We start from the raw sequence: 26,430 nt of genomic DNA on the forward strand, positions 1-26,430 counted from the left end.
CAGGAGTTGGAGGTTGCTGTGAGTGAGGCTGATGCCACGGCACTCTAGCCCGGGTGACAGAGTGAGACTGTCTCCAAAAAAAAAAAAAAAAAAGAATTTCCGCATCCATGGTGTCCTAGCACCCTTAATATCTGCTCAAGTTCCTCATCTCTCAGCTTTGATGAGCGTCCTTGTCTTGCCCTCAGCCAGATCCTAAGTGGGGTTAGCGGGGATCCCTTCCCAGGGTGTCTAGGAACTTTGCTCCTTGGCCACAAATTCGCAGCTGTCTCTGCTGCATCGGAGTTAAGTGCAAAGCGTCTCCCGCCCTGTAACACCGTCCTGTAACACCGTCCTGTAACGCCGCTGTCCCAGCAGCCTAGAATGCAGTTTTCCCTGTCATTTTAACAAGCGTCGCATCAATCTGTCATTTGACGACGCGGCGCATCAAACAGGAGTCGGAGGCTGCTGAACCCCCCTGACCTTGGCAGCTGACCTTGTCGGTCTGGAACGTGACCTGAGTGGGAGACGGGGCCGGGGTGACGGCCTGCAGGACCGGATGTCACCCCCTCCCTGGGGACCTCGCGCCGGGACCCCCCCCCTTCCCAGCCCCCCGGGCTCCCGCCGCCCCGAGAGAGGCTGGGCCTGCTGCCTGGTTTCTCGTTTCAAAATCCCGCCTTGTCCTGCAAATTTTGTACTTTGTCTGTTTTAGGTCAAATAAATAACTCCGCAAACGCGTCCACGAGTAAACCGGCCGCTTGCGGGGACGGCGGGGCGGGGACCCGGCGGGGGGCGGGGGGAGGGGGAGGGGCGTGGGCCAGGGGGGGAGGGGCGGCGGGGGGCGGGGGGGAGGGGGGAGGGCGTGGGCCGGGGGGGAGGGGCGGCGGGGGGCGGGGGGGAGGGGTGGGGGAGGGGGGCGGGGGGGAGGGGAGGGGGAGGGGGGAGGGGCGGGGGAGGGGGGAGGGGGAGGGGCGGCGGGGGGCGGGGGGGAGGGGACGGGGGACGGGGGAGGGGCGGGGGAGGGGGGAGGGGGGACCCCTGGAGGCCGAGCCGCCCCTCCCCCCCGCGGCGCCGGAGCCGCCCCCCGAGGGACGCGCGGCTCCCATTGGCCGGCCGGACCGTCCTCCCGGGGGCTCAGTTCGAGGCCCGCGCCCGCCCCGCTCGGCCATGGGCGCCGCCGGCTCCTGCGCGCTGGCCCGGCCGGGGTGGCTCGGGGTCGCCGCGCTGGGTCTGGCCGCGGTGGCGCTGGGGGCCGCGGCCTGGCTCCGTGGGCGGCCCGGGCGGCGCCGGCGGCTGCGGCAGGTGGGCACCGTGGGGCAGCTGTGGATCTACCCGGTGAAGTCCTGCAAGGGGGTGTCGGTGCGCACGGCGGAGTGCACGGCCATGGGGCTGCGCAGCGGCCACCTGCGGGACAGGTACGGCCGGGCCCGGGCGCACGGGGGGGAGGACGAGGGCCGGGTCCGGGCGCGGGGGTCGGGGGCGGCGGGGAGCGGGGAAGGTCTGCAGAGGACCCTGCAGGTCCTTCTTCCCCTTACGGAGAAACCGGGAGCTGGGTGGGACAGGGACAAAGAGAAAAAGTGACCCTCATCACCCAGGAGCACATCCCGGGTACCCGGGACTCTGAGCCGCTGCGTCCGGACCCGCGTTTCCACCTCCCGCGGGCCTCTGGCCAGGTGTCGTGTCCTCCCCACCTGCCAGGGCGCGACCGAACTTGATCTCGGTCTAGCGGGTTTGGGGAGCTTCAAGGGAGTGGTCCCCTCACTTTAATTTTAGTGACTCTCTTGAGATCTTGGGGACAGTTGGAGCGGTACAGTCCCCAAAGAGCGCACCAAGGCGGAGCACAGAATAGAGCTGAGGGCAGATGAAAACCTTCCTGCAGCTTCAGAGGGGCGACCGCACGTGTTATTTCCCCTCCTCCTCTGCAGCTCCCTTCTGCGGATAAAGGAACTGAGTTCAGAGCCACACGGCAGTGGAACCAGGACTCCTGTTTGCTTTGGCACACCGGGGCTTTGTAAACAGCGATTTCATGAATGCCCTATCTGGGTTCCGAGAGCTCTGTGGGTTCCTGGGGCTGAACGAGGTTGCAAAACTCCAGAGCCTGCGGCTTTGCTCTCTTTTGGGCCTGGCTTCAGGCCAGCTCCAGGCATCGCTGGGAGGCTTAAGTTCAAACTCCTTCCCAGAGCGGTTCAGCTGGTCACACTGGACGGGTGGGGGCTGGAACCTTTCTCTGACCAGCCCCCCAGGCAGAGGGCAACTCAGGACACAGTTGAAAGGTGAGCTATGCACCTTTGCTTCAGGAAGGAGGCCAAGAATCCTAAATATTCTATGGTTTGCACAGTGGGCTCTGAAGGATGGTAGAGTTTATTGCATTTGTTTGTTTTTGTAGGTCCCAGAGGCAAAGGGCATTGAAATTTTATTGTATAGATTCAAAAAGCATTTATTGGCCGGGTGCGGTGGCTCACGCCTGTAATCCTAGCACTCTGGGAGGCCAAGGCGGGTGGATTGCTCGAGGTCAGGAGTTCGAGACCAGCCTGAGCAAGAGCGAGACCCCGTCTCTACTAAAAATAGAAAGACATTATATGGACAACTAAAATATATATATACAAAAAATTAGCCAGGCATGGTGGCATATGCCTGTAGTCCCAGCTACTCGGGAGGCTGAGACAGGAGGATCGCTTGAGCTCAGGAGTCTGAGGTTGCTGTGAGCTAAGCTGACACCACGGCACTCACTCTAGCCTGGGCAACAAAGTGAGACTCTTGTCTCAAAAAAAAAAAAAAAAAAAAAGCGTTTATTGAGCGCATTACAATGAATGAGCAACAGGAGCTGGCATTTGTACCAGACATGATGGTAAATTCTTTATTTTTGCCATCACAGACTCCCAGCAAGTGAGACCAAGAGAAGCCAAGCCAGGCCTGCAGTCCTGGGTGACAAGCCACACAATGGAGGTTGTCCCATGTCCCCCGGTAGCACAAAGCAGCAGGAAGCTGTCTGGGGCAGTCAGGGAGGGCTTCACGGAGGAAGTAGCAGCTTGAGCTGAAAATTGGAACATGGTTACGACCTTTCTAGACAAATAAATTGGGAGAAGAACATTCTAGAGAGGGAATAAGCTGGGCAAAGACACTGGGCTTGAGAGGATGGGGCATGCTGGTGGAAAGGCTGGCATACTCTGAAGCCGTTACCAAAGGGAATTGGAAACAGGCACTTGAATGTCGAATGTTCCTCGCGACATTATTCTCAACAGCTGAAGGTGGAGAGAACCCAAGCATCCATCGATGGATGCGTGGATAAACAAAATGGGGCGCGCACACACCGTGGAGTATTATTCAGCCAATAAAAAGGAAAGAAGTTCTGATATATGCTACAACATGGACGGATGGGCCTTCAAACGTAATGCTTATTAAAACAAGCCAGACACAAAAGGACGAGTATTGCGTGATTCCAGTTATGTGAAACATGTAGCCTCGACACATCCGCAGAGACAGAAAGTGGATTAGAGGTTACCAGCAGCTGCGGGCAGGGGAGTGGGGAGCTGTTGCTTAATGCGTACAGAGTTTCCGTGTGGGATGATGAAAAGCTTTTGCAAATAGAGTGGTGCTGGTTGCACAACACTGAATGTACTTAATGCCTTGGTTACAACCACATTTTAAAAATTCCATTCTCTGCTGTTGAGCACTTACGTTGTTCCCACCTTTTTAGCGTTGCGGATAATGCTGTGAAGAACACTGATGCCCAAGTATCTGTTTGACGCCCTGCTTTCGATTCTTTTGGGTCGAGACCTAGCGTATGCTAGATATTTTATGTTGTATATCTTTTACTACCATTAAAAAATCTATGTAAAAGACTGGCAGGTGTGAAGGTGTGGGAGGTAAGATTGGCTCTGGAAACAGCTGTATTATGAAGGGCCTTGCACAGGTTGCTCAAGAGTTAGTTTTATTTAGAAAGCAGTAACCAGGGAGGCATTTTGAATGAGGGAGTGACAAGATCAGCATTTTGGAAAGATCAGATTGCTGTGATTACCAGGAAGAAATATTAGAAAGAATACTTACATGTGGTCCCAAGGATTTAGAGCAGAATAGAGCTTGGCTCTGTCTCTTTGCAAGAGGAAGGTCTTGATAAAATGACAATTAAGGAAAGGGTTTATACTAACCATATTTTTCTAGTGTAGCTGGACAACTCAACCATCATAGCCTGCTGGAGGTGATGCAAAAAATATCTTTAATAACCTAAAGTATCTGCCATATTTTCTGCTTCTGTCTGGGGACCCCAATAGCATATAACTGTAATCGTTTGATCAGTGTGTGCTGAGATGACTGAAATGCCAATGTTTAAAATGCCAACTTCCTTGGTAGCTGACAGGTAACCTACACAAACGTGTTGCTCTTTTTCTGGAAATGGTTCTTTCTATTGCTCTAATTTCTCCATTTATCTTTTTTTCTAGGAAGTACCTCTAGACCAGGAGTACTGGCTCACAAAAGTATTGCCTATATTAGCAATAGACGGCTGAGCCAATGGCAGAATGCTCGGCACTGAGTATTGAAACAACATCTTTTAAAAGGTGGTGGGGGTGGCGGGGGTGGAACCGGCAAGGTGTAGGTGACACTGCGTGCTGCTCAAGCGTCCCAGGCCCTGTGAACCGAGCAACAGTCTTGCTGTTTCCCTGGAGAAGAGCACAGTGTCCATGGGGTGTCAGGCACTGTGTTTCTTGTGCCACAGAGCCTTGTCATCTCCTTGGGGACATGTTTAATGAAAGCGATCGAGCTCTCTGGCAATTGAGATGAAAACGTAACTAGCATCTCTGATTTCTGTGCCCTCCAGAAGCTCAGAATGTTCCGCAGCTCTTATGTCAGACGCTCGCGTGGTTATTAAACCCTTTGAAATTGACCGACAGAATCAGCCCTGCCTGCTGCTGCGTTGATGTTTGGGACAGACAGACAGACGCACCCCGCAGACTCTCACACACGCGCCAGGCGTACGGGAAGGAAATCAAAGATGACGGCGCCTAACTGAAGGTCTCTCACAGTCTGGCTACCCGCCGTGGTGGCCCACACGCACCCTGTGTTTTTGCAAATGGCAGGTTTTGGCTCGTGATCAACCAGGAGGGAAACATGGTCACTGCTCGCCAGGAACCGCGCCTGGTGCTGATTTCCCTGACGTGTGACGGTGACACCCTGGCTCTCAGCGCGGCCTACATGAAGGACCTCCCGCTGCCCGTCCAAACGCCCGCCACGAACGCAGTGCACAAGTGCAGGTAGGGACGGGCCGGTCTTAGCCCTCGTGTGAGTGTTATTCATGCAGTTCTGAGGCAGCGTGAACCGTGGAGGGAACCCTGAGAAACAGTATCGCTACTTACCCGTTGGTCGCCAACGTGCGGTCCGCACGGCTAAGTCCGCAACCCCTGGAAGATGTCAAAGGGGGAGAAACAAGGAAGCAGCTTCAAAGCTTGTCTGCTGGGGCTGAGAGACACGAAAGTCTCATGTAAAAAACCCTGGAAGCAAAAGCATGTCAGCGAGAGAGAAATGACTCCACTGAAGGATGAAGCACAACAGCGGGGTGGGAGTGTGGGGGACAGAGTCCCAGAAGAGATGAGGTTAGACCTAGGCATTGTCAGACGACTTTCCCTGCTTTGCTTGGAAAGACCGAGTACCTTCCAAATTCCAGTTAGGAAAGGAGCCGCAAGTGGCGGTGACCCGTGACATTTAGTTCTAAGGAGAGGAAGTTTCCAAAATAAGAAAGGGACAGCTGCAGGCAGAAGAGTGATCCAGCTGCAGCTGCCCGTGGTCAGTGTCGGACCGAGGGTGGAGAGTTAGCCCGGGAGGGTGCTCTGCGAGGACGCTCTTTCCTCGGCGTCACAAGGGCTGCGAGGAAGCAGGTATTCTGGGAAAACAGCTTTGCCTCTAGGAAATCCCGTCCAGGGTTGATTTCTTATCTTATGATGGGAAAATTAAAGTTTGATCTAATTATACTCTTATTACAGTTTCCATGTGTTGAATTAAAATGCACTGTGAATGCTAACTGTAGTCCATAGCCTGTGACAGGAAATAATGTCATATCAAAAACTGTCACCTGGCGCGGTGGCTCATGCCCGTAATGCCGGCATTCTGGGAAGTTGAGGCAGGAGGATTGCCTGAGGCCAGGAGTTCAAGACCAGTCTGAGCAAGAAAGAGCTAGACCCCGTTTCTACAAAAAATAGAAAAATTAGCCGGGCATGGTGGCGCATGCCTGTAGTCCCAGCTACTCGGGAGGCTGAGGCAGGAGGATGGCTTGAGCCTAGGAGTTGGAGGTTGCTGTGAGGGAGGCTGATGCCACGGCACTCTAGCCCGGGTGACAGAGAGAGACTCTGTCAAAAAAAAAAAAAAAAATCTTGAACACATTTATTTTAAAAGGAAAATCCATGTGGCTATGTCTATTTAATTTGACAGGTATAGAAAGTAACTGAAACAATATTGGCACAAAGAAAGTTACGAAATTCTAGCTAGAAACTGTTGCCCACTGAGGTCTCTGGACCTGAGTTCTCTTCTTCCTATGTTGGAAGAGGTAATTATCAAATGTTGCTAAAAGTTTAGGATTTATTATCACTAAACTGAAGAGAATCGCTTTCTCTGTACAATTTGCAGTTCCTGAGTGCTGCCTTCAGGCGCTACCTACAGTTACCCTGAACACCCGCGGTGGTGATGATCCTGCACTGGGGGAGACAGTGAGCTACGCAACAGCGTTTATTTCTTCTATGCAGCCGTGAAATTCACATGACCCCAAACAGCCCTGCACACGGGGATGCACTGGGGAAGGGGGACTTCACATGTCACGGAGTTACTGCTAGCAGTCAACTCCAGCGGGTTACTGTTACCTATAATGTCTTAGACTTGATAGAACATTTCACATACGTTGCCGTTATTAATATTTAACTGGCCACGTACAGCCAGGCCTGTTAATAAAGATATCTGGTTGCTGTTCAGCCGGGTGAACCAGATTTTGCAATAATTATTAGCTTGCTTTATACTGATACGGTAGTTTTCTTCAGTTCAGTACATTTCGAAATCACATTAACTCGTTTCGGCCTCCCCGCATTCCTTCCGAGTAGGGGAAGGCGTCACTCAGTTTGTTTTTTTTTTTTTTTTTTTGAGACAGGGTCTCGCTTTGTTGCCCAGGCTAGAGTGAGTGCCGTGGCATCAGCCTAGCTCACAGCAACCTCAAACTCCTGGGCTCAAGCGATCCTCCTGCCTCAGCCTCCCGAGTAGCTGGGACTACAGGCATGCGTCACCATGCTCCGCTAATTTTTTCTATATATATTTTAGTTGGCCAGATAATTTCTTTCTATTTTTAGTAGAGACGGGGTCTCGCTCTTGCTCAGGCTGGTCTCGAACTCCTGACCTCCAGCGATCCACCCGCCTCGGCCTCCCAGAGTGCTGGGATGACAGGCGTGAGCCACCGCGCCCGGCCAGGCATCACTCGGTTTTAAGAATGGGGAAAGGAAGGCTTAAAATGTTTCCATCTTCACGTGGCCTTGTGCTGAAATGACGTCTTCTGATAACCAGGGAATGACGGCACCGTCGCGCTCGGGGTGGCTTTTCGGGTACGTCCCGGGTGTGCCAGGACGTGCGCGTTGTCACAGCCGTGCCGGTCCTTTGCTGCTGTCACCTCTGCAGGGTGCACGGCCTGGAGATCGAGGGCAGGGACTGCGGCGAGGCGGCCGCGCAGTGGATCACAAACTTCCTGAAGACGCAGCCCTACCGCCTGGTGCACTTCGAGCCTCACATGCGCCCGAGGGACCCTCACCAAGTAGAGGACCTGTTCCCGGCCAAAGGGCGGGTGAGAGGCTCGGCTTCCCCCACGCCTGGGCAGCAGTCGCCCCAGCCCGGGGGGTGCAGGCGGCATCTCCGTGAACTGGGCTCCGTTGTTTTGCCAGGCGGCCCCGCCACCCCCAGACCCGGTCACAGCGGAAACCAAGCCCTTCCCTTGGGAGCATCCTTTGTGTTTGGTGATGGGAGGGTCTCCGCATTTGCATTTTCCCCTCCCACATCCTCCGTCCTGTTGTGTCAACGCTCTGGTGCCAAAAGCGTTTTCAAAACTGTTCTTACACCAGAGTCTTCTCTTCACTCCACTCTCTAATGGCACCTGGAGTCCACACTGTTTGCGGTGTGTTTGCAGCTGTGTGTCAGACCGTAGTCCAGAGTCGGTGGCTATGGGGATCACACACTGCAGATGATCAGGCTGGCCCGTCCGGGAAGGAGGCCGTGCGGCTTCATCCTAAAAGCAGGGTTTTACTTTTACCATGATCATAAAACTGTGGTCTAGATAAATACTTAAAATTAATTGGCAAGTTGCATAAAAAATAATTGTCCATGGAATTAGTGAGCATTGTAAGCAAACGTAATGAGGTCATCAAACCCAACCACCTTATTAAAGAAACTGGAGGCTTAGAAAGGTGAAGTGATGTCCCCAAGGGCACACGCTGGTGGCAGCTCTAGGATTCCGAGGCCGTGGACCGTGCGGTTCCTGTTACCTGCAAAGCTGAAGTTTCTGAGTCAATGTGACTTTTCTGTAAAAGGAACTAGAGAAATACTCAGAAAGACGGGGTGGGGTGGGGGTTTCCTGGAACCAGACACACGAACCCCCTGAGAAGTGTGTGTGCCACGTGTCATTGCAATCTCTGTTTCCTCCTCAGATTGCCTACCCGGATGCCAGCCCATTCTTGGTTCTTTCCGAGGCATCCTTGGCGGATCTCAACTCCAGGCTGGAAAAGAAAGTTAAAGCAACTAACTTCAGGCCCAACATCGTAATTTCAGGATGTGGAGTCTACGCAGAGGTAAGGCTGTGCCTAGTGTCCCTTTTCTCGGATTTCACTTTTTTCCTTTTTTTAAAGGTCTGAGCGACTTTGACATTGGATCAGGTTATTCTGAAGGGTGTGCTATTCATTGACTATGACCCATTGGATCAGGTTATTCTGAAGGCTGGGCTGTTTATCCGTGGGAGTCTCTACACGTGTGTGTCAGAGCCTCAGGGCTCAGAGGTGTTCATAGAAATTTCTGCTTCGTCCCTTAGGATTCTTGGGACGAGATTCTTATTGGTGACGTGGAACTGAAAAGGGTGATGGCTTGTTCCAGGTAAGGCTCTGTCCTGTCCCTTCCGGGATGCAGGGAGGTCACTTTGCTTTGTCCCCTGTTTGATGCTGTGCGTGTGTGTGTGTGTGTGTGTGTCCAGGTGCATTGTGACCACGGTGGACCCGGACACTGGCGTCATGAGCAGGAAGGAGCCGCTGGAGACGCTGAGGAGGTAGGACTGGGCACACAGGGTCGCAGTGACAGCACCACACACAGAGCCTGGGGGCTGAAGAGGGTCCCAGCGACTAGGCAATCTGGGAAATGTCCCTGGGTGCTTTGGCCACCAGTATGTCTTGCACAGATAATTTTATTTTTCATTTAGAATTCATAATTCAAATAACACCAATTAGAAAACACGTTGCTTAGTTATGTTGGCAAATTTTATCATGGACTGAGTGTTTCTAATTTAGTAGGTGTTGTAATGGCATTGTGGTTATATAAGAAATGTCTGCATATCTTAGAGAAGCTTGTATGTATGTAGGAACGAAGAGACATGGTTTCTGGGATCTGCTATATACAATTGTAGCAAAAAAAAAAAAGGATAGATGAGCACATAAGAAGGTGTCAAGATAAAATTTCGGGGAAAATTATATTGAAGCTTATTGCACTATTCTTTCTACTCTTATGTTTACTTTAAAATTCTATTAAGAAAAAAATCTTCACTCTGGGAGGCCAAGGCTGGCGGATTGTTTGAGCTCAGGATTTCGAGACCAGCCTAAGCAAGAGCGAGACCCCATCTCTACTATAAATAGAAAGAAATTAGCCAAACGACTACAAATAGAAAAAAATTAGCCGGGCATGGTGGCGCATGCCTGCAGTCCCAGCTACCCAGGAGGCTGAGGCAGGAGGATCACTGGAACCCAGGAGTTTGAGGTTGCTGTGAGCTAGGCTGACACCATGGCACTGTAGCCCAGGCAAGAGAGTGAGACTCTGTCTAAAAAAAAAAAAAGAAAAGAAAAAATCTTAAGTGAAGGCACAATTACAGAGAATAATTTTAAGTTGTATACAAAGATGGTCAACTGTTATTATTAATTTTACAAAGCTGATTACAAAATAGCATGTATAGTATTTACCTTTTAGTTTTGGTTTATTTGATTTTACTTTTAAAAATTATACAAAGGCACATGAGTAGATACAAGGCTAGAAGGCCGGGCGAGGTGGCTTACGCCTGTATCATTAGCACTCTGGGAGGCGGGAGCATTGCTTGAGGCCAGGAGTTCAAGACCAGCCTGAACAAGAGCAAGACCCTCGCCTCTACAAAAAATAGAAAAATTAGCCAGGCATGGTGGCACGCACCTGTCGTACTGGATACTCCAGAGGCTGAGGCAGGAGAATCACTTGAGCCCAGAAATTTGAGGTTGCAGAGAGCTATGATGATGCCACTGCACTCTAGCCTAGGTGACAGAGCGAGACCCTGTCTCAAAAAAAAAAAAAAAAAAAATGCTGAAAGGATATAAAGCAAAATGTTACTAGAGGCACTTTTTTGGGACAGTAATAGAATTACAGAAAACATTATTCTTATATGTCGTCTCCAAACTTTCTGTAATTAACCTGCATTACTTTTGCTAAAACAATAACATTAATAACAATTATGGGTCCGAGCACGTCATGGCTATTACTTGCCAAATCTGGGACCCAGGAAATCCCCAAACTCTGACCGTGAACTTATGGTGCTTATCCTAATTGGTCCCTGTGGCACTGAATGCAGGGTCTCAGGGGGAATGTCAGGTCTCAGATCTGCGGCCCCTGAGACCCTTGGCTTCGGTCCTCCCGGGGCATCACTCCTGGAGGGGAGGGGAGGGCAGGGACTGCTCTGGGCAAAGCCCCAGGAGACTTGGAGAAGAACGCAGTGGAGGTGTGGCCCTCTTGTGTCAAAGCCACCATGAAAGAACACATCACGGAGAGGTCATGCTGGGACTTTCTGTGGCAGGACTCATTCCTGGAGTGTGAGGCTTGCCACTTCCCCTTCCTTCCGCCTCTCACCACGCTGGTGGCCTTGTCTGGGTCAGCAGTTCAGTCTTCTTTGATCAGCACCAGCCCCTCCTGCCAAGGCTGCTGTCCCAGAGCCACTGTCTGTCCCCCTCTCCCGGCAAGCCCACGCTGGGCCGGCGTGCTCCTGTCCCGCCAGCACATGCCCCGCAGGCACGAGGCCCCGGGCCTGACCCCCCTGGCCAGCACTGGTCATCTATGGAGTCGGGTCCCAGCGTGAGGGCCAGGTCACAGCAAGGTGGACACATGGCCATCAAGGGCCTGGGCCACCTGGCAGAGAGAGAGAGTGGTCAAGACAGAAGTCAAACGGGTGGGACTCGAGGAATCCTCCAGGTGCACAGCAGGTGCGTCTCTGTGCCCAGCTCTGTGTGTGACCTGCGGGAGCGTTCACAGAGGGGGCTGTGACCAACTGAAGGCTTTTTTATTTATTTATTTTGAGACAGAGTCTCACTCTGTTGCCCGGGCTAGAGTGCCGTGGTGTCAGCCTCGCTCACAGCAACCTCAAACTCCTGGGCTCAAGCGATCCTCCTGCCTCAGCCTCCCGAGTAGCTGGGACTACAGGCATGCGCCACCATGCCCGGCTAATTTTTCTATTTTTAGTTGAGACAGGGTCTCACTTTTGCTCAGGCTGGTCTTGAACTCCTGACAGCAAGCGATCCTCCCGCCTCGAATCCTGTCATTTTGAGGGATGTTTCTCAACATTCCAAATAGGAAATGACTTTTCTATAAATAGAGAACATTTAAGCTGGGTTCATTTCATTCCATGGAAATTTTACCTAAAAAAGAGTACATAACAGTTTAATGCTAGGTAATGATATGCAAGCCGAACTGTTTAGAGGTGACGTGTACTGGGGTCTGCAACGTAGTTGGAACTGCAAAAAAAAAAAAAAAAAAAAAAAAAAAAAGAAAAGAAAAAAAACTGATGGATGGATAAATATGTAGTGAAGGAAACACAGCAACATGTTAAGTGGAGACTCCAAACAGCCGGTAAATGGGCGTTTGCTATAAAGTTCTTTAACTTGCTTTCCTGCTTGGGAATTTTCATGATAAATGTTGGGGGAGTGCCACTGTGACAGAAATCTGTGGGAGGAGCAGGGTTTTGAGAAACAGCAACCATAGCGTGTGACTGTCCTGTGAAGGCGCTCAGAGCTCAGTCTCCTGGTTTCCGTGGCCGCAGCGGAGCTGGGGGGAGGAGGAGGCGCGGGGTGGTGGGGTGGGGTGGGGGTGGGGGTGGCATGGAGAGAGTCCGGCATCGGGGTCCGGAGACCTGGCTGTGGCACAACACACGGACTGTTGTGGTCACCAGCAAGTCCCCCGTCCCCACTGCCCCCGACTCCGGCCCTGGGTGTTCTTCCTTGTAACGTGGGGGACTCTGTCTGTGCAGAGCTGGATGACCCTGTGCGAGCCAGCGGGTGGTTTGGGGCTTTATCCGTCCTGTTCCCCCTCACCCCTCAAAGCACCCCAGCGCCCGTCTCCCTGCAGTGGGAGCCCGTGTTCGGAGGAGGACGGCTGACCCCGGACACACAGCGAGGGCGCCAGGAGCCGGCCCCGTGCGGCCCCTAATTGCTCCACTAGCCCGGGAGACAGTGCAGCCCGCGGAGGTGTCTCCTCCTGTCTCTTGGTGAGATTTGAATTGCCTCGGGTCTGTGATTCATGTTCTCCCGGGGCAGGGGGTCATAGACCGGGGAGGGAAAGGCCTGGCCACGTCACGTAAATCACGGGAAGGGAAGCAAACGGTGGTGTCAGCAACCGCCGCTGTGCTGCTGGGCGAGGCTCAGAGCCGCGCTGCTTGTCTCTGGTGCGCGGGGCTGGTACTCCTCGCGGTGTCCGGGGTTGGCGTCGCTCGCGGTCCCCGGGGCTGGCGTCGCTCGCGGTGCCCGGGGCTGGCGTCGCTCGTGGTGCCCGGGCTGGCGTCGCTCGCGGTGCCCGGGGCTGGCGTCGCTCGCGGTGCCCGGGGCTGGCGTCGCTCGCGGTGCCCGGGGCTGGCGTCGCTCGCGGTCCCCGGGGCTGGCGTCGCTCGCGGTGCCCGGGGCTGGCGTCGCTCGTGGTGCCCGGGGCTGGCGTCGCTCGTGGTGCCCAGGGCTGGTACTGCTCGCGGTGTCCAGGCTGGCGTCGCTCTCGGTGCCCGGGGCTGGTGTCGCTCACGGTGCCCGGGGCTGGCGTCGCTCGTGGTGCCCGGGGCTGGTGTCGCTCGTGGTGCCCGGGGCTGGCGTCGCTCCTGGTGCCCGGGGCTGGCGTCGCTCGCGGTGCCCGGGGCTGGCGTCGCTCCTGGTGCCCGGGGCTGGCGTCGCTCGCGGTGCCCGGGGCTGGCGTCGCTCGCGGTGCCCGGGCTGGCGTCGCTCCTGGTGCCCGGGCTGGCGTCGCTCGCGGTCCTCGGGGCTGGCGTCGCTCGCGGTGCCCGGGGCTGGCGTCGCTCGTGGTGCCCGGGGCTGGCGTCGCTCCTGGTGCCCGGGGCTGGCGGTGTCCAGGCTGGCGTCGCTCGCGGTGCCCGGGGCTGGCGTCGCTCGCGGTCCTCGGGGCTGGCGTCGCTCGCGGTGCCCGGGGCTGGCGTCGCTCGCGGTGCCCGGGGCTGGCGTCGCTCCCGGTGCCCGGGGCTGGCGTCGCTCGCGGTCCTCGGGGCTGGCGTCGCTCGCGGTGCCCGGGGCTGGCGTCGCTCGCGGTGCCCGGGGCTGGCGTCGCTCCCGGTGCCCGGGGCTGGTGTCGCTCGCGGTCCTCGGGGCTGGCGTTGCAAGCGCTGGGCAGGAGGCCTCTGCCCACCCAGCCCTCCCCGCTGTGTCAGCAGCCCCCCGGGCACAGCCGGGCTGGCAGAGCAGGGCGAGGAAAAGAAACACAGCCTCATGCAGGGGTCCAGGGGAGCCCGTGTCTGCAAAACACTGGCAGCGCTGGCGCAGTGCGGGCCTGGGTGCTACCAGGAAAGTACCGAGATGGAATTACCCTCTTGTTTCTTAAGGGAAGGTGGCGTACACACCGATCCCCGTGCCTGAGGGCGGCTGGAGGCAGGCACTGCTGCCGCCAGGACATCTTGCCCGGCAGAAAGAACACCGCGCGGTTAGCGCGTGGACGCTCGGCTGCGGTTTGCAGGGCGCGCGGGTGCTTTGGCAGGGGCGGCGCTGGCCGCCAGCCGCCTGTGCCAGGCTGTGCCGCGCTGAGGCAAAGGTGGAAAGGACGCAGTGGAGGGGACCCTGCGGGAGGAGACAGACCCCTGCCCACGTCTGGCTCTGACGTCGGCAGGTCGCTTAGGTTCTTGCACTCTCCGTTTATTTGTGTAAAGAACTTACAGTACCTCTTCTGGCAGACTGGAGTAAGGCAATAAATACATTCTTACAGATGCTCAAATGCTGTACGCAGTGACCAGGTAAGCCAGGGTCATTGGCAGTCCCAGTCTGTCAACTGTCCACGTTCTCAGGGAGATGCCTGAGGCCACTTCTCTCCGGTCTCTGAAGCTGTTTTAGGGGACACCCGCCCCTCCCTGGGGAGCTGTCGCAGGGCTCGCTCATCTGCCACCTGGCCACAGAGGTTGTAGGTCGTGAGGCCTCAGGAGTGGCCCGTGCCGGGTCACTCGTCTCCCCACGAACCCCAGCACTGGGGCCTGCGCGGTGGCGGGAGGGCAGGGACGGCGGCCTGGACGCTGTAAAGGAGCGACCCGGGCAGTGTGGACGGTGAGCAAGTGGTTCCGTCCACACCGCACCTGCTCGGCGCGGAGACCTCTGCTTAAGCCAAAGAGAGCATCCCGGGCCTGCTGCTGCTTAGAGCGGATGCGTGTTTTGTGTTCATTCAAAGAGAAAAGGCACCAAGAAAGGAGATTTTAAATGGGCCTGCGATTTATTAATCCCCGCTGGAATATCCATGGGGAAAATCCTGGAAGACCGATGCACGAGGCAACGCCGTGATTTCAGTCTGCGGAGCGAGGCTCGGTGCGCGGAGGGGCCGCTTGCAGTGCCCCGTCGGCACCACCAGGGGGCGCCAGAGACCGCGCTTCGCCCTCCGCGGGCCGGCGGGGCGCAGGTGCTGCCCGAGGGCGGGGCGGGACCGGAGGGCGGGGCCGGAAGTGCTGCCGGGGGGCGGGGCCGAGCCCCAGGTGCTGCCCGAGGGCGGGGCTGAGCCCCAGGTGCTGCCCGAGGGCGGGGCGGGACCGGAGGGCGGGGCCGGAAGTGCTGCCGGGGGGCGGGGCCGAGCCCCAGGTGCTGCCCGAGGGCGGGGCCCAGGTGCTGCCCGAGGGCGGGGCGGAGCCGCAGGTGTTGCCGGGGGGCGGGGCCGAGGCCGGAAGTGCTGCCGGGGGGCGGGGCAGGGCCAGAGGGCGGGTCCGAGCCCCAGGTGCTGCCCGGGGGGCGGGGGGGAGCCCTAGGTGCTGCCCCAGGGCGGGGCCGAGCCCCAGGTGCTGCCCGAGGGCGGGGCGGGGCCCCAGGTGCTGCTCGAGGGCGGGGCCGAGCCGCAGGTGCTGCCGGGGGGCGGGGCCGAGGCCCCAGGTGCTGCTCGAGGGCGGGGCCGAGCCGCAGGTGCTGCCGGGGGGCGGGGCCGAGCCCCAGGTGCTGCTCGAGGGCGGGGCCGAGCCCCAGGTGCTGCCCGGGGGCGGGGCCGAGCCCCAGGTGCTGCTCGAGGGCGGGGCCGAGCCGCAGGTACTGCCGGGGGGCGGGGCCGAGCCCCAGGTGCTGCCCGAGGGCGGGGCCGAGCCCCAGGTGCTGCCCGCGGGAAGCCCTGGCCGCGGGGCCGGTTGGGAGCCGCGTCTCCACCCCGCAGGGCGTCGCGTTTGTATTCCCAGACAGCGGAGCCGACGGCCACCTGCGAGCCAGGTGACCACACGTACACTTTACAAACCATCCCTTCCCCCCACTCGCGCCATTTGGGGGGCTGCGCGGGGAGGGGCCGCGGCTCCTCCGGGTCCCCCTCCTGGCGACCTGGCGAGGGCGTGGTGTGCACAGGTGTGGCCGGTGGGGAGGGACAGGTGACACCCGTGAGTGGCTGAACCTTCCTGGAGGTGAACAAGTTATTTAGACCCCTCAATCCCCCCCAGGCCTGCGGGCGTACTTGGGGGGTGGCCCGATGGCCGGGGGTTGCGTCCTGGGTGGGAACAGGCCTCACTGCGGACCCCCCAGACCTGGGGTCTGGCCTCAGCAGGACCACCCAGATCTGTGGCCTTGGACAAGTCGTATGCTCCTCCGAGACTCACTTGTAAAACGGAGATAATGCACATCCCCACAGAGGCGGGTTACGGGGGCTAAAGGAGATAGTGTGTGTGACCTTCTTTATGAACTGCCCGTGTGACGCACAGAACTCCCTCTCTCAGTTGCTCCCTGAGACGTCAGAGCGGGGACCGAGACCACAGAGCTCAGCCTCAACCAGAAACCCCATGACAGAAATGGCTGGTCTGGCCTCATCCTGGAGAGGCCACCCTGGGGCAGACACAGGCCCCGGGACGTCCTGCGGACGGAGGACAGAGGAGAGGCGGACTAGGGGAGATGCCTGGTCCCTTGGGTCCAAGGTCACGGCAGAAACCTGATTCCAGAGAGAGGGAACCACAGCCTTGGCGAGGCCGGGCAGCCTGGGTCAGCGGCTTAGACTTTTCATTCATCCTCTTAGTCATTGCTTTGTTCCACCAACATGTTCTAGCGCGGTTACATATACCAGGCGTGGTACCAGTCTCTGCTGGGGACACAGCAGAGCACAGAACGGACACGGCACTGCCGCTGTGGTGTTTAAAGTCTGAGCGAGGGGCTGAGGGTCTCCAGGAGGTTCTAGAGTTGACTTTCTCCGTTTTCTCATTAGCCATTTCTGATGTGAAGGACAAAATTAGAACCAAGTGGTCACAAGAGATTTTTTAAAGCAAGGCAGAATGAAATTAACGTTTCCTAGAAAAATGTTGTCAATATAAAAGTGATGTAAAATTGGGGTCAGCTTAAACAAAAAATGGAAGGAAATATTTCTCCCAGTGGAGGGGCGGTGGGGGGATCTTGCCGTGTTTTCCCCACACATCTGCTCCTGTGCCTTCTTCCCGCAGCTTCTTGAGTTTTCTGCCCGACAAAGAAATTCCTACTGCTCTGTCCACACTACGTCACATTTTACTGCCCAGCACCTTTGTCTGTTCAGCAGACGATTGTGGGTCATGGTGACATCGAGGCCCCATGTCGGGTGTGAGCAGACAGGGGCGTTAGACACAGTTCCAGCTCTCCAGGGACTTTGTCTTGTAGAACAGATGGCCTTGTGCCCTGACGTTACAGGACAAGACATGTGAGTGTTGGGGGCGCAAAGACAATTGAGGAGGAGAAACTGCTCCCGGCTGGGGGATCCCAGGCTTCATTCCTGGGAGCTGGGCTTTGAGGCAGGTAGAATTCTAATGCTGGGGACCTGGCGAGGGACATCCCACAGAGGACTCACTCACAGAGCCGGTAGAATGCAAAGCAAGGTGGAATCCAGCAGGTGCCGCACACGTGCAGGTAAGGAGCAGAGGGCAACAGGTTTCAAAAAGCCCGCTGAGGGCAGGTAGAGGGCCCTGCACACCACCAGGCTGAAGAGCTGGAGTGTTATTCTTTAGGCACTGGGGAGCCATGGAAGGTTTCTGAGCCCAGGACTGATGGGACCGAAGCACAGTTAACACAGTGATACAGTGTAGTGTCAACAGTGACTTGGAAGGGGAGTGGAGCGTGAGGAAGAGAAGGTGGTTAAGAAGTTACTGCAACAGTTTGCTCACGCGGGAAGCAGGGCTGCGATGGTGGGGATGAGGAAGAGCAAGCGAGTCAGGTGACGCTGTGCAGGAAGAACTCCAGGACCCGGCAACTGTGGACAAACTATGGAAAGTGAGGACAATGGTATAAAGGGTGACTCTGGGTTCAAGCGGCAGACACAGAAGAGTCAGGAAGAAAGATTCCCAGGGAAAAGGAAGGTGTGAAGTATGTCTAGACGTACCGAGTACCGAATCTCTCGGTGCTGAAAAGGGGAACATTAAGGTGGAGAAAGGATGTGGGAACGTGGCCGCTGGGTGCTCCCGTAGCCGTGCGCTGGGCACGCTGCCCACCCCGGGAGGCACCGTCCTGTTAGACTTCGGTGGGACAGGTGCCCCCTGCCGAGCCGCGCAGCCTGGCGGTCCTGGGTGGGATGGGCACTCACGCGGGCGGAGAAGCAGCCACGTGGCGGCTGAGCTCCTGCTTCTGCTGGGCTGCAACTCACCACGATCTTTCTCCTCTTGCAGTTACCGCCTGTGTGACCCTTCGGAACAGAAGTTGTATGGGAAAGCACCTCTCTTTGGACAGTATTTTGTTCTGGAAAACCCAGGGACAATCCAAGTGGGAGATCCGGTGTACCTGCTGGGCCACTGATGGGAACCACGTGTCCTGGAATATCAGATGCCTTTAAAAAAAAAATGTCCTCAACAATGACAAAACTCGAAGCAGTGTTTTAACTGACACCTCAGCATTTTCAAGTTTTTCCTCTTGGGGACTTCCTCGTGTCTTGATGTTGCCAGTGTCCCTGGACACAGGACAAAAATATATAGTTTTGATAACCTCGTGGGCCTTCACGGGATTCTCAAAACTCCCTGCTTAACTGTGATGATGGAATGATTTTCTTCTCCATTTATCTACCAAGAGTGCTAACCTCCGTCATCTCACTAGACTACTCATCAGGGAAGGAGGAGAGAAAGAGGAAGAGTGGGTGAGCCAGAAGAATGTTCTGGAATGTTTTATCACTTCTCTGCGTGGGGCATGCAGTGAAATTTAAATTGCTCCCCAAATAAGGCTGGAATGCGACTTCACTTTCCTCCTCCATCCTCGGGCTGCTGTTCGGAGGGCACAAAAAGCCCCACCTGCAGGAGGCTCTTCGGGGACTAGTTTTCCATAGGTCTCCTCGGACCTGGCACTGTCATTTCTCAGATGGCGTCAGTCTCCTCAAGTGCCCAGGACGGTGGCCGTGCTGTCATGATGGCCTTCTGGATCCTTGCTGGTCGCCTCAACTCTCGTCTCGGTAAAACTCAGGGTGAAAAACGTCCTGAGGTCCGTGGAGGAGAAGAACACTGACTGTGTGGTCTGAAATAGGTCCCTGAAAACCTTTAAAAGGAGAAAAGGAGAGGATATGTCAGTTTATTTAAAATCCAGTGACTGATTTTTTTTACTGACGGAACCGTGCAACTCAGAGTTCTGAGCAAGTGGATCTTACGTCGCCATTTTGTCCTTTGGTTGTATCAGGAATTTGACTAAAGCATGAAAAATGTTCCAGAAACCGTAGATAAACGGAAGCGACTTTGGCTAGTTTCACACCTTACTAACTTCTCGGCACAAGGTCTGACTTTGAAAACTGACTGAGGTGAGCAGACAAAGCCAACGAACTCCCGACACCCGACCAGAGCCGGATTCCCTGCAAAATGGACCTGCTCACGCAGATAAACAAGCTTCTTGGAAGAGCTAACAAGTAACATGCTGTTAACCAAAGACTGTGCATTTTTCACTTTAGTTTATAAAAGAGGTCAGTCATCACTGAACTCTGGCTGTGCTTTGCAGTAAAGTCACAAGTTAACAAGTGCGTGTGCGTATGTTTGCTGGTCGGTGTGAGTTATTGCGATTTGTTTTCTGCCCCCTTGGTGTGAAGTGGAGAATTAAAACAATTGTCTAGATAACATGGGCCATCACTGTTCCCAGTAAATCCACTTTATACTGAAACTACAGATAGACTGAGAAAAATGAAGGGTTCGGCAAGTAGCATTACTAATGGAACATTCAAGAACCCATGGTAGCATGAAGGCACAGAGGACTTAGGAAGCCATGTGAATATTGGCTAAGGGGAGCTAATATTTAGGGACTGATCAGAAACCCAAGGCTGGTGGCTACTCCTAGGTATTTGTAATCAGTGGCAAGCGGAATGCCTTAGACCTGAATTTCTAGCCTCTTGCAAGAAGTGACATCCACTCTGTCATGCCCCGTCTGTGTCAAAGGCCACACTTCCCACAGAACCCGCCATTCTCTGTGGACAGGCCCTGGGGCGGCCAGCACTGCAGGGCAGTTCTCGAGTGGGAGGGCCCCCAGATGTCCTTCCCCCTGGGCGGGAGTCTCCTCCTGCTGCTCAGAGCGTGAGGAAGATTCCAGTGTGAAGAGAGGTCCCAATGACCTCTAGACTCTGCGAGTAGTTGCCAAGCTTTCCGTCAGTGAGATTTAAAAGCCATTTACTTGTGTTTATTTTATATTTAATGAGTTGGTTCATGCCAAAGGCGAAGCTGATGTCCCATTTATTTTGGAGACTGAACATGTGCACACAATTCCACTTGAAATACAGGATCAGGAATGTGGGCCATCACAGACCTCAGAAAGATCTCGCATCTGCGGGTGTTGGCCCTCCGGGGTCAGGCTGAAATAGTTACCCTCAGTGGGCGTCTCCTTCCGTGTGGCGACTTCATGCCGAAGTCTCGGGGGAGCGTGAGCCCAGAGAGGGAGGTCTGGAAGAAGACTCTGGAAGAAGAGGGTGGGAGAGGCTGTGCAGGGGCTGCCTGAAAGGGTCACTTTCCCGACCGTGCTACAGGGAAAGGTGGACACTCGCAGCCAGGAGATCAACACGCGGGCGGGAAGAAATCAGGGAGGGCTTGCTGGAAACCAGACAGTCGTCCCACCGTGAGAAACACTTTCCTCCTTCTGCCTTTACAGATGACAGGGCCACGCGAGGAGGTGGGCTTGTGGCAGGACTGCCAACCTGGTAAAAGTGTGTGTGGAGGCCAGGGGACCTAGACCAGCCAAATGGGATTTGGGGAAACCATTTCTGAGGGTGTCGCCAATGGTGGTGGCAGGCTGAAGCTCCAGACAGGTGCCCCCAGAGCTCCCAGAGTGTGACACGCTAAAGCAATCCATGATGGTGGAGGACATATATCAGAGTCCTTCGAGAGTGACCCAGTGGCTCTCAGACCAGACCTTGATTCTAGGTCTAAGCAAAGTGTTGGCACCACCCCGTAACACTGCATTTCCAAAAGGTTTATTGGCTCATGGAATTCTGAAAGTTTTCCTGAAGGATTGCTCCTAAAAAAGAATCCATGGACCTGTAAGTTTGGGAAGTCCTGCGTGCCTCACGGCTCTGGAGAGGCTGCACAAAGACATCTGTGCTTAGCACCGCCCTTCCCAAAGGTCTGTTTTTGACCATCTTTTGAGAAGCTCTGGCTCTGATCTCTAGAGAGAGCAGCAAGCAGGGGCAAGGAACCCCATTTAGCAGGGGTGGTGCATTCCTGGGAAGACAAGACATTAGAAGTGCTCCCTCTCTCCCTGGTTCCTCTGAGCAGGACTAAAGGATGAGGCTGGTGCGGAAGGGTGGGGCTGGGGCTTGAAAGGTGCAAGGAGGCATAGAGAAGTGTCTTGGACCCCCTCTTCTTTTGCGGGCTTTAGGAAGCATTCTTTCGCTTTGGGATCATTTTCCAAACCTGCATTCATGGATGGATGGGGGCGGGGGTCGGGGTGAAGGAGGGAAACCCAGGCTCTCCCTGGTCCTGGCCTCACACCAATGCCCTGTGATGAAAGTGCTCCAGGATTGGCCGGGCGCGGTGGCTCACGCCTGTGATCCCAGCACTCTGGGAGGCCGAGGCGGGTGGATCGCTCGAGCTCAGGAGTTCGAGACCAGCCTGAGTAAGAGCAAGACCTTATCTCTATTAAAAATAGAAAAATTAGCCCCGTGTTGTGGTGCACACCTCTAGTCCCAGCTACTCGGGAGGCTGAGGCAGGAGGATCACTTGAGCCCAAGAGTTGGAGGCTGCAGTGAGCTATCATGACGCCACTGCACTCTACCCAGAGCAACAGAATGAGACCCTGTCTCAAATAAAAAAAAAAAGAAAAAAGAAATTGCTCCAGGATGCTCCTCACACCAGGGGGGCCGCCATCTTTCTGTCTGCCATCTTTCCTTCCTATTGCACCGTGGAGGAGAATTGCCCCCGGGTTCTGTCACCCCAGGCACTTTATACCACACTCTCCCACCGGCAAGAGCAGATGTCCTCGTTGGCTTCTACCACTTTCTTTGAAATGGACGAACGAGTTCTGATAGCACCTACCATTACCTAATTTCAAGCAAGGGGGAGATTCTGGCTCGGTACCACAAATGTTCCTGGAGTTGGGATAATACAACTGTCCCTGAGGCATCGCCCTGTGTGCTCTGACTGTGCTCTCTTCAGGGGAAGAGGCCTGGGCCACAGCCCTGACCATACCCCTGCTGTCCCTCGAGACACAGCTGCGGGGGGACCGGTGGGGCCCCTGCTCCCGCGCTCTGTAGCCTAGCTCAGGGGCAGGAGTTGCCTTTGTCACATGATCAGTCTTCCTGGACAGGCTGTAGGTTGCGTTAAGTAACAAAAGGGTCTGAGAAGTGACTTCCCATCCAACTTCTTCCAAGGCCATTTTTGATGGGCGGGTCAAGTTCACTCCCATTTGGCTATCGACCGCTCTTGCCTGGTGGTCCTCAGTGACGCTCCCTCAGCTGCACAGAGGTGAACTCTCCCTGCTACCCCTAGTCGCTCCCCTTCCTTCTCTTCTCTTGCTCCCTCTACCAATCCCCGACCGGTGTCTCCTGCAGTCCCCAGGCCTGGTGGGGCCCTCCTTCTGCCTCCCCTCCTTCGGATCTGCTTGGAGCCCTGCAAATAAAGCACCGTTGTCATAATTACTCCTGACGAACGTTTTTGCACCTAATAAAGGCTCAGAGAGATCGAGTTCGCTTGGTCTAGGGGAGGGGCGCCTTCCGGATGACCTGCCCGGCAATTAAAGCCGTTGTTAGTCGGAGGCCCCGGGACGGCCGAGGACAGCTGGAGAGGTCTTCTCTGCAGGCAGCTCTGGTTAACATCAACCGGGAAAGCTCTCTGTAAACACATGAATAATTGATCGTCCGGCGCTCACATAGCTACCGCGGATCTGAGCCCGCATGACTCATTTGCGAGCCATTCCTGTCTTCTGGATGCCATAACATTGCAGGAATGATGATCGTTTCTTGGAGGTTCTTCTGTGGCCAGAGTTGCCAAGACCAAGGCTGTAATGGTTTGTTATCATGACCTTTGTTATTCCATTAGGCTCAATTGCTTTAAAAAATGATGTGTGCATACTTTAGGGACGTTTTTACCCTTTACGTTGACCTGACATCATAGTTTATATTACACAATGTATTAATGACAGAGGAGTGTTTTCATGTCCCAAGGACGAATTTTAACAACCATAATCTGCCCTCAGTCATCATAACTATAAATGTATTGGTCAAACAGATCTCGTTAATGTGGCCAAGATAAATGCAAGTCTATATTTCAAGGCAGTTGAAGTCGTAGAGAATCTATCTGGCGCTTTTCGTGGGGGCTAAGAGATCTGGCATGTGCGCTAGCAAGAGGCTGAGAAAATTAACATGTCCCCCGCCCCGGTTTTGCGTTGGACAGATATAAACGTCGTGGGGATGTGGAGTGACATTGTTCACATAGTTTCTGGACATCATTAGTGCCTGGTGGGGTGAATCTTAGTTCTTAAAGCCGTATTCTCGTGATGCTCCGAGGCTTTTGAGAAGAACACAATAAAAATTTGAAGTCTTAGCTATGTGCTGCCCAACCAACATTTTCCTGAGTTATTTGGTGTCTTAATTTTTTTTTTTTTTTTTTGAGACAGAGTCTCGCTCTGTTGCCAGGGCTAGAGTGAGTGCCGTGGCGTCAGCCTCGCTCACAGCAGCCTCAGACTCCTGGGCTCAAGCGATCCTCCTGCCTCAGCCTCCCCCATAGCTGGGACTACAGGCATGCGCCACCATGCCCAGCTAGTTTTTTCTGTATATGTTTTAGTTGTCCAGTTAATTTCTTTCTATTTTTTAGTAAAGACGGGGTCGTGCTCTTGCTCAGGCTGGTCTCGAACTCCTGGCCTCCAGCGATCCTCCCGCTTTGGCCTCCCAGAGTGCTGGGACGACAGGCGTGAGCCGCCTGCCCGGCCGAGGTACCTGCGTTTTGAATGAGAACCCAGCAGCCTGGAGTGAGTGGACGTTGGGGGTGGATATGTGTCCTGCGAGGACGGCCACCGCGGGCGCCGTGGGGACCTGGAGGGACGAGGCGTGTCCCAGAGGCCCTCAAGGTGCCTCCCAGGGTCGTCAGACCGGAGCTCTGAGTGAGCGCGACCCCCTCTCGGAGAGTCACCTCAGGGCCTCTTAGGTCCCTCGGCCATCCGCGTGGGGCAGCCCTGTGTGTGGGGACCAGGACAGGACTGTGCAGGTTTTTGTTTTCTCTTAATTTAAAGTCTCGATCCACAGTGTCGAGGAGGGAGGGACGTGAGGGTGAGGGGCTGCTCGGCCCCCGGGTGCAGGGAAGACGAGAGAGTCACTTTCCTGGGGGGGGCGAGGGCTTGTCCCTGGCTGCAAAGGGCCACCGCAGGGACAGGAGGAGCTGGCCAGGGAGGAGGGACAGCTCCAACCAGGCCCCGGCGTTATCACCCACGGAAATCCTGTGTGGTGGTAAATACAGCCCTCAGCAAAGCCTGGAGAAGAGATTAGGGGCGCAGAGAGGGGGTGAGGGCGCTAACGTAGGAGGTTGTGGGCCAGATCGCGGCCGGGAAACCAGAGACCGGGAGGAAAAATAAATAAATGAGATAAGCAACGTGGCTTTCTCCCTCATGGTCCTTTTGTTCTGTGTCCAGGACTCTGGCCCCCTCGAGACCTCCCCTTCTGGGGACAACAGCTTGGAGGCTGAATTTGAAAAGCAGCCCCAACTCCTCCGTCTTTCCCTGCACCTCCCGCCCGGCTGCGAGAACTTGCTCTCTCGGCCGGACCTGTCCCCCGGAGCCGCCCCCGCGCAGGTGTCCCCACGCCGGGCCCTGCCCCCACCTCTCCCAGGGCGGAGAACACGGGCCACACGGCCGGCCGCACCGCCCGCCCCTTGTGCCGCAGAGCCCAGCGTTGGCGTCAGCGCTGGGCAGCTGGGTCAGGAGAGCCTAACGACAGGGCTGCTGGCGTGTGGGGGCTTGTCCTCTTCTTGGATCCCAACCGGAAATTGTCACATTGGCTCCGCAGGAGCGCGCTGCTGTGCAGCCCTGCCAGCCTGCTGGAGAACAACACTCCGGGCTCCAACGTCCACACCGGCTGGCTCTGCTGTGTGACTCGGGGGCAGGTCGCCTCCCCTTTGCAGACCTCTGTCTGGACAAACATGAAACGGGTGTGAGGATGTGAATACCCGCCTGGAATGCCGTGAGGATCTAATAGCATGTTGTACGTCAAAGCACTTTGCGAACTGCAAAGTGCCTAAATATGAATATTAGTCATTTGTCAGGGGCCGCCAGCCAGCGTGCTGGGAGGCGTATGGAAAGTAAATTGTCAGCAGTAACTCAAAGAACTCCGGTTCGCAGATTGTTTACTTTTACGTAAGAGAATCTTGAAGGGGGAATGTTTAACCTGATTAAATCAGTTAACCCCCACCAGAAGCCCAGAGCTCATGTAATCACCCAAGACAGAAACAGCTCAAGGAAAACCAAGCGATGTGATTCTTAGCACCTGTCCTTGGTATGTCACTTGGAGGCTCCATGTGAAATCACTTTGTTTTCAGGTCACCTGTGGGCTATTTCTCTCCCTAGCCGTGGGGACGGCACACGGGAGTCACTTCTTCCGAGCACTCGGTGCCTTCAGAAGTCACATCTACGCTGCGTGTTTGCACCCAGGCCGGCGAGTCCCCTCTGCCTGACCTGCCTCTTCAAGCGCCTTCCTCGGTTTGTAGACACGACCTGCCAGGTTGGTATCGGGAGGGAGGGGAGGCCGGACGGCCGTGCTGAAAGCTCTTTCCTGCTTAGCTGCCCTGAACAGTCTCCCTGAGGGCCGTGAAGTCCTGGAGGCAGGAACAACGTCTTAAAGCGTCACTGAGCCTCGTGAAATACTGACCACCTGCTCTGGGCTGGTCACGGGCAGATAGATGCAGGTGCTGCTGTCGCTGGTGACACTTACCGTGCAGGGGGGAACCCTGGCGGGGGTCCCCGAATTGCACAGGTGACTAAAGGCAGATGTCAGTGCTGTGAGGCAGAAGCCCCGGGTGCTCGGGGAACATTTCAGCCGAGCCCTGGAGCCCGTGCAGGGTGTGGCGGTGTCAGGGGGAGGGAGGGGAGAAGCATCGCAAGGGGCAGGACCTTGGCCAACTCGGGGCTCGTGCTTGACCAGGGGGGTCTCTGTCGTCAGGGCTCCTCAGAGAAACAGGACCGACCGATGCAGAAGGAGATTTATGACGGGAATCGGATCATGCAGTTATGCAGGCCCAGAAGCCCCCGTCTGCTGTCTGCAGGCTGGAGAGCCAGGAACACTAGGGGTGAGATTAAGTCTGAGTCCGACAGGCCTGAGAACGAGGGGAGCCGACCGGGCGAGTCCCGGGGTCTGAAGGCTGGAGGGTCAGAGCTCTGCTGTCCCAGGGCAGGAGAAGACGGGTGTCCCAGCCCA

At 55.6% G+C, this 26,430-nt stretch overlaps 1 protein-coding gene across 1 annotated transcript; it reads left to right on the top strand.

Annotated features, from left to right (window-relative positions):
* The first annotated feature begins 1,143 nt into the window (after nt 1–1,143).
* MTARC1 (mitochondrial amidoxime reducing component 1) lies at nt 1,144–19,572 on the top strand. Its single transcript, XM_069484483.1, has 7 exons — nt 1,144–1,391; nt 5,052–5,225; nt 7,621–7,783; nt 8,640–8,780; nt 9,017–9,078; nt 9,176–9,247; nt 18,248–19,572. Exons 1-7 carry the CDS (start codon nt 1,144–1,146, stop codon nt 18,372–18,374), a joined length of 987 nt encoding a protein of 328 aa, XP_069340584.1. The 3' UTR covers nt 18,375–19,572.
* The last annotated feature ends 6,858 nt before the right edge of the window (nt 19,573–26,430 follow it).

Source organism: Eulemur rufifrons, chromosome 11, assembly GCF_041146395.1.
Source record: "Eulemur rufifrons isolate Redbay chromosome 11, OSU_ERuf_1, whole genome shotgun sequence".
In the NCBI taxonomy this organism is placed as follows: Eukaryota; Metazoa; Chordata; class Mammalia; order Primates; family Lemuridae; genus Eulemur; species Eulemur rufifrons.

Bases quoted from the DNA above. Each gene is read 5' to 3' on its own strand.
- MTARC1 (XM_069484483.1), top strand. From the start codon at position 1,144: ATGGGCGCCGCCGGCTCCTGCGCGCTGGCCCGGCCGGGGTGGCTCGGG. The intron at 5,226-7,620 runs GTAGGGACGGGC...TCACCTCTGCAG, and splicing joins AACGCAGTGCACAAGTGCAG to GGTGCACGGCCTGGAGATCG. The intron at 9,079-9,175 runs GTAAGGCTCTGT...GTGTGTGTCCAG, and splicing joins AGGGTGATGGCTTGTTCCAG to GTGCATTGTGACCACGGTGG.